This window comes from Mytilus galloprovincialis, chromosome 3, assembly GCF_965363235.1.
Source record: "Mytilus galloprovincialis chromosome 3, xbMytGall1.hap1.1, whole genome shotgun sequence".
Lineage (NCBI taxonomy): Eukaryota > Metazoa > Mollusca > Bivalvia > Mytilida > Mytilidae > Mytilus > Mytilus galloprovincialis.
The window spans coordinates 100,714,377-100,722,724 of NC_134840.1; the positions used below are offsets into that span (position 1 = coordinate 100,714,377).

The window sequence follows — 8,348 nt, forward strand, 5'->3', positions numbered from 1 at the left end:
CTGGACGTTTATACTGTGTGGAACTTTTCCTATGGTTGGACCGTGTGATTATTTGACATTTTTGTGACATCTATTGACATTCTATTTGCATTGATTTATATTTCTGTTAATTGTTTTGAACACATCTATTTTAAATAGTTCTTTTCCCAAATATTAATTTCTTTAATATTTGTCCTAAGGGGGGAGGATTGTAATAGATGTGCCTTGATGTGCCTAGGTTAATTCCCTTTAATTTGGACAGATTAATTATTTAGTATTTAAATGTTTATTTTAGGTTTGATTTGGTTTAAATATAGTAGGATAAAAGTAAAGAATGTTAATTTAACTGTTTTAGTATTTAACTTTGATGTTTTTATAGTGTTTTAAGAATATTCATTTATTTAACTTTTCTTCAGTACCTTTTATGTTAAAGTTCTCCTGATTAATGACAAGTTTAGGATATCATTTGATATTCAGTCGGAGTCGGCCTTGCACAGGCCTCCAAATACTCGCCGGAACTAATATTAGTACTACTCGAGTCTAGAGTTAGCCACCACTTCGGTGCAGTTCGCCAGAGTTAGTCACCCCTTTTGGTGCAATTTTACTACTTTAAAACACAACGCGAAGCAAATTTACCTTATTTTACTTAAAAGACTAACTCTGGGAACACTCTATTTTTCATTTTACATTTGAAATTACTTTATTTTTGAACTCCATTTAAGAAAGTTTTCTGACTCCTGTTTTATCCGACTTTGTTTAAATTCATGCAATTATTGTACTTTTGTGAATAAAATATAGTTTCATTTGATTTATTGTCTATTGTTCAGCCATAATCTGATATCAGGTATCCCAATGGTCGAATAGGGGCGAAGTACTGGCCACTACACGTCCCGGGAGGTGTCGTCACCGACCCCCTCCGTTACAACTACATACTCATACTCATACTATACGATTACATATAATGTATATATAAAGGCATAAGCCATGTGTGTCCGTTGTACCGAAGTATATCATATATTCATTTATATATATAAAATAGACTTTTAAATCGTAACCGATTGGTAGCCCAGAGGTTTCGTCGATATGTTAATGTCAGTAACAAATTACAAAGTTTATGGATGGGTTCGATTCCCAGTGAAGGCATTAGAAATTACAAAAATTAAAGGTAAGTTTTTAAAAATAATTCCATTAGTGAACAGAAATCAGGAAATTAGTCAATTCAAACTTAATGATATCAGGCACACAAAGGAAAAAGAATCCACGGTAAATGAATAGCCTGACGTCACCACAATGGTTTAAGTGATAGATACAATGGATAAGCGTTGATTCATGAAAAACAAACCACTCGCCCTGCGGACTCATGGTTTCTTTTTCAAGAATCAACGCTTATCCATTGTATCTATATCACATAAACGAGTCTAAATTGAAAACTACGTTCAAACCTATGATTGCATTGGATAAAAATTTTTATACGTGTGTTTGTAAAACAAATTTCGTTGTAGAAGGGTCTAAACAGCACAAACAATATTTTCCAAAAGACCAAAAAAGTGAAGAAGTATATATAACAAAACGCATTTGACTAACAGGTAGAACAACTGATGTTCTTTAACCCTGCTGACTGCCATTGACGATTGCCAAATAAAATTGATCACAAGATGTAACAAAATATATATATCATTGTAAGTCTTTACTGTCATTTGGGTTGGCAAGTTTGGTATTCGAACGTACTTTTGTATAACTAAATACACCAAAACTGATTGTGATTTTTTTGTTCAACTCGGCTTTTAATAGTTTACGGGAAGAATAGTTTTGTTAATGCTAGATTGGCTAAAGGACAAATCATTACATTGTAAACATTCTCATGACATGGATTGATGAATGGATATCTGTTTAATGTCAAGTCGCAAATTAAATGCATATTCAGGGCGAGAACATGTAAATGCGATATGAATATGAGCCCAGCTATGAAATACACAGACACATGCAGAACCGGTTTTTTATCGTGTTTGTTCACAAGGTCACAGACTTCAGAGAGACACTTGCAGCGGTTTAATTTCATAGGATGTTCTACACATGTATCTAAAATGCTGTTCTTCACATTAGACAATAATTTGCAGTTCCATTCTCCATTCTATTATCCATATTTTTTTTTAGATAAAACTATTTTTTTGTAATGATTGTATAATCTGCAAGCTACGAAGTAAACCTCCTATGGATCAATTATGTAAAGTTTTGTTTACATCAATTATCAGGTTTTAGATCAGAACTCAATTTTCTGAAGCGATAAAACTAATACAAATACAAATGCAAATAATTTTATTAACAAGTCACAGTGTCCGTACTAGAGGAGAATAGTTGAAAATCAATCATGACTACAAGACAAAACATGTAATACACGATTTGATTAAAACATTGAACAGAAATACACATATTAAGGAAAAAACTGCAAAACGTATTCAAAACTGTTTAAAACATTTCAAAGAAATATTAATAAGCTGTATAAATAATTAAACATTTCTCGGCGTAAATATATAAAATATTAACATCATTGCATAAGTCATTGTGCTAAGCACTTGTCCAATCATATATCAAGATATAGGAAACAGGACGTGGACGATCCAAAATATTGACAAATGCAAATATATTGCAATTTAGATGCTGGTCATATTTAATGTTTCCTGACCAAAACGATTCATACATTACAGTCTAAACCAATATCTAACAACATCCTTGCTTTCTATTTATGACCATGTTAGGAAGCCTTCATTACAGGTTACTAGCAGTCATTATCAGAGATTGTATGCTCGCCTTCTCTGTTTTACAAAATATTTACGGTATATCAACAACAAAACCTTTACAACAAGTGACTGACCATCATTGTCACATTTATTATAGTCTACTCTTCTGTCTAATAACATATTACCTATTTCTATATAATCATGGTCACAAGCTATCATTGCAGGTGACTGACCAACATTATCACATTTGTCATAGTCTATTCCTTTGTCTAACAACATCTTTACAATTTCTGTATTACCATTTTCACAAGCCTTCATAACAGCTGATTGACCATTAGTATCACATGTATTACAGTCTACTCCTTTTTCTAACAACATCTTTACAGTTTCTGGATGACCATGTACACACGCCTTCATAACAGCTGATTGACCATTAGTATCACATGTATTACAATCTACTCCTCTGTCTAACAACATTTTCACTATTTCTGTATGACCATGTTTGCAAGCCTTCATAACAGCTGATTGACCATATTTATCACATGTATTGCAGTCTACTCCTTTGTCTAATAACATCTTTACTATTTCTGTATGACCTCCTTCACAAGCATTCGATACAGTTGATTGACCATTATAGTCATATTTATTATAGTCTACTCCTCTGTCTAACAAAATCTTTAATATTTCTGCATGACCATATACACAGGCATTCATTACAGGTGATCTCTTAAGATCATCACATTTATTGAAGTCTACTCTTTTGTCTAACAACATCTTTACTATTTCTGTATGACCACGTTCACAAGCCCACGATAAAGTTGACTGACCCCAAATGTCACATTTATTACAGTCTACTCCTCTGTCTAACAACATCTTTACTATTTCTGTATGACCATGTGTACAAGCCTTCATAATAATTGACTGATCAATAGTGTTCCAGTCTACTCCTTTTTCTAACAGCAGCTTTACTTTATCTATGTGATCATGTTCATTAGCAGTCAATATAGGTGACTTACCAAAGTCATCACATTTATTATAATCTACTTCTCTATCTGACAACATCTTTACTATTTCTGTATGACCATGTTCACAAGCCTTCATTACAGGTGATCGACCATCTCTATCACATTTATTACAGTCTACTTCTATGTCTAACAACATCTGTAAAATTTCTATACGGCCATGTTCACAAGCCTTCAAAACCAATGACTGACCCTTAGAGTCACATTTACTATAGTCTACTCCCCTGTGTAACAACATCTTTACCATTTTTAGATGACCATGTTTACAAGCCATCATTACAGGTGACTGACCCTCAGAGTCGCATTTATTAAAGTCTTCTCCTCTGTCTAACAACATATTTACTATTTCTATATTACCACGTTTACAAGCCACCATTACAGGAGAGCTGTCATCTTCGGCACATTTATTATAGTTTATTATAAAACTCCTTTGACTAACAGCATTTTAACTATTTCTACATGACCTTGTGCACAAGCGTCCATTATAGGTGACTGACCCTCAGAGTCGCATTTATTATAGTCTGCTCCTCTGTCTAATAACAATTTTAATATTTCTGTCTGACCATTTGCACAAGCAGCACTTACAGTTGTCATCCCATATTTACTATATTTAGTATAGTCTACTCCTCTGTCTAACAACATCTTAACTACAGCTATATGTCCATTTAGACAAGCCATCATAACAGGTGAATGACCAAAATTATTGCATTTATTACAGTCTACTCTGTCAAACAACATATTAACAATTTCTGTCCAACCATGTATACAAGCCTTCATTATAGATGATTCGCCCATATTATCACATGTATTACAATCTACTTCTCTCGTTAACAAAATCTTAACTTTTTCTATATGGCCATGTTCACAAGCCTTCATTACAGGTGACTGCTTATCAGAGCCACATTTATTACAGTCTGCCCCACGACTTAACAAAATCTTAAGTATTTCTGTATGACCATGTTCACATGCCTTTACAACAAGAGACTGGCCATTAGTATCACACTGATTACAGTTTACTCCTTTTTCCAACAAAATCTTTACTATTTCCGTACGACCATGTTTGCAAGCATTCATTACTGATGACTGGCCATTGATATCACATTTGTTGTAGAGGAATCCTCTCTCTAGAAACATCTTCACCAGGTTTGTATGACCATATTTACAAGCAATCATAAAAGGTGATTGGCCTCTTTCATCACATTTATTATAGTCAACTCTTTCGTCTATTAACAACTTTACTATTTCTAGACTACCATATTTACAAGCCTGCATTACAGTTGACTGACCATATATATTACATTTAATAAAATCTGCTCCTCTTCTTATCATCATCTCTACTATTTCTAGACTACCATGTTCACAAGCCTTCATTACAAGTGCTTGACCATATCTATCGCATTTGTTATAGTCTGCTCCTCTGTTTATCAACATCTTTACTATTTCTGTATGGCCATGTTCACATGCCTTCATTACAGGTGACGCATCATAGAAATCGCACAATGTAAAGTCCACTCCTCTGTCTAACAACATCTTTACTATTTCTATATGACCATGCACGCAAGTCTTCATTAGCGGTGTGTGTTTAATAAACCAGGAATATGCATTGCAATCTACTTCTCTGTCTAATAACATCTTGACTATTTCTGCATGACCGTGTGCACAAGCCGGTATAACCGCTGATTGACCATAATTATCACATTTATTATAGTCTACTTCTTCTTTGCCTAACAAAGTCTCCACTATTTTTGTATGACCATGTTTACACGCAATCATAAGAGGTGTCAATCCATTATGTGTACACATGTTTACATCAACACCGTGATCACAACACCATTGAACCAATGAGTTATCTCCCAAATAACTACATTGAAATAAAGCACTATCATAGATATCATCAAAATCATCATTCTGCTTAAAAAATCCATCGTCTGAGATATACAAATACTGATCAAAAGATATTTTCAATTGTTTGCGTGTATCACATATACGTGTCAGCTCAACCTGTTTAGGCTTGTCGAGTCTCTTTAAATGAAACAGAAATTGTTTTCTGAATTTTATATTATATTATATTATTTTCATATTAATATTACTAAATACATCTTGAACTTTTCCATTTAACCAATCATCAATCATTCTCTCAATGTACATTTCATGATATTTTTATGGTATCACAGTAATAAATTGATCCGCGTTATCCTCTCTTTCTAATACAAATCTTTCCTTGATTAAACCACTGTCTGCATTCTTTATCAAGCAATGAATTATTGTTTGTCCAAAGTATTTTACAAGAAAGTCAAATATCTTGTCGTGCAAAATCTTGTACATGTTTTGTTCTTGTTTAATGAACGTACCTTCAAGTGATTCAAGACTATCCTGTAATACAAGTCTTGGTGTTCCTCTGTCTAATTCACATTTCTCACATGTATTCTCTATGATAGTCCGGATTTCTGTGTTCACATCTTCTGTGAACATTTCCTTCTTTAACTTGTTGTTAAACATGACACATAAAGCCAATGCACAGTATTTAGTGTAATGTTGGTTCTTTTGCAAATTGATGATTTCTGTTTCATAAACTGAGAACGGATTCTGAAAGAAATCTATAATATCGTGTTTGGGACTATCATGGTACAGTTTACATAATAGTGGAAAACAATCATATAAATTGCAATGGTCAGTTATTTCTGGGGCTTTAGTTTTTAGATATAAATCTGCTATTGATTGTTTTTCATTTTTTAACAAACACATGTTTTCTGATAACAGGTTACATTCGCATGACTTAAAAATTGATAACGATTCAAACTTTTCATCTCGAAAAACTTGTAACCGACATGCTGCAAGTATTTTTGTTTGTTTTTTGTCAAGTTTTTGTTTTATATTCTCCATATGTTCCAATTCTTAATGTCAATTTGGTCAACAGAAAAGTTTCCACACAAATCATCAAAAACAAACAATGTCTTCTTATTCGGATTGTTATATTTTACAATTTGACTTGGTTTTGTCACCATTAAAACATCATACTTCTTATGTACCATCTGTAAAGCCACATGCATCAGTATTGCTGTCTTCCCTACACCAGAACTAGCCGTAATAGTTACACAACTGTTTTTCTCTATACATTTAAGTACACACTGGGCAGCTCGTGTATTTATAAACATCGTATCATCATTCTCCTTCCAATCTTTAAGTGTATCATTTACTTCATCTGAAATATATACAAAAGCATATGATATACTAGTTTTTAGTGTATAAGAACAAAAAAGTCATATCTATATACTCATTCATGAATTCTTAGAATTTAACTGTACCATCATTATCGGTGGTCCTTTTTATGGATCTTATATTTTTATGATTTTGGTATTTTGTATCATTTATAAGTTCTATTTCTTGACCATTTCTAGTCGTGATGTCCCAAGTTCGCGTACAGTATCAACGATAATTCTCTTATATTACCCCAAAAAAGCACGTGTAAAAGCATATGATATAAAAAAAAAAAAAAAAGATGTGGTGTAATTGCCAATGAGACAACACCTCACAAGTGACCAGATGACACAGAAATTAACAAATATAGTTCACCGTACGGCCTTCAAAAACGAGCAAAGCCTACATCGTATACTCATCTATTAAAGGCTCCGAATGACAAATTTAAAACAATACAAACTAATAGCTTAACGGCCTAATTCATGTCAAACAAATATGCGACATGGCAACAAACGACAACCACTGAATTACAGGCTACTGACTTGGGACAAGCACATGCATAAAGAATGTTGCGGTGTTGAACATGTTAGCGGGATCCCAACCTTCTCCCCTTATCCGTGAACAGTGATGTAACAGTACAACATAAGAACGAACTGTACAAATCAGTTGAAAAAGGCTTAACTGATCAGACAGATATAAATAGAAATATATCTAACAAAATGTATGTTTTGTACAACTTAAGGTGGTATCGGTGTCTTTCGCCATCTAAATAACAGAGAACCTAAGGTCAAGATTTTCAATCAAATTAGCAAAATTTTATAAAGCATGCAAATAAATCATGTAAATTTGCATTTAAAAGAAATGATATATACGATTTAAACCTATACATATATACATTTTTATAACCGACGATTTTGCTTGTTTTTTTTTATAAAAAAATAGATTGGTTTTTTAAGGGGAGGTAACTCTGACATAGTTCATTTCTGAAAGAATTATAAAAGGTACCAGAATTATAATTTAATACGCCGACGCGCGTTTCGTCTACATAAGACTCAACAGTGACGCTCATATCAAAACATTTAAAAAGTTAAACAAGTACAAAGTTGAAGAGCATTGAGGACCCAAAATTCCAAAAAGTTGTGCCAAATACGGCTAAGGAAAAGAGGACGAAATATAAAAGAGGGACAGTCAAACTTATCAATCGAAAGTAACATTTTGAAATTTCAAGGTCTTATTATTAGTACAAGACGTCTGAAATAAACAATCTATGCATATATACATGTGATTCGAACCCATGCTACTGAGATATCGTGACACCAATGGCCAGTACTGTAGCCGTCCCGCTAGACCACACGACCACCTGGGCTTCATAATAAAGCTTTCGGTGGCCGTGTGTTACCTTTCCTCGTCA

At 33.3% G+C, this 8,348-nt stretch overlaps 1 protein-coding gene across 1 annotated transcript; it reads right to left on the minus strand.

The window, feature by feature from the left end:
* Positions 1-2,594: 2,594 nt before the first annotated feature.
* LOC143066667 (uncharacterized) lies at positions 2,595-4,122 on the minus strand. Its single transcript, XM_076239511.1, has one exon. The coding sequence runs from the start codon at positions 4,113-4,115 to the stop codon at positions 2,769-2,771; it is 1,347 nt and encodes a 448-aa protein (XP_076095626.1). The 5' UTR covers positions 4,116-4,122; the 3' UTR covers positions 2,595-2,768.
* Between the last annotated feature and the right edge of the window lie 4,226 nt (positions 4,123-8,348).

Excerpts from the sequence above, each read along its gene's own strand:
- LOC143066667 (XM_076239511.1), bottom strand. The coding sequence starts at position 4,115 with ATGGTGGCTTGTAAACGTGGTAATATAGAAATAGTAAATATGTTGTTA.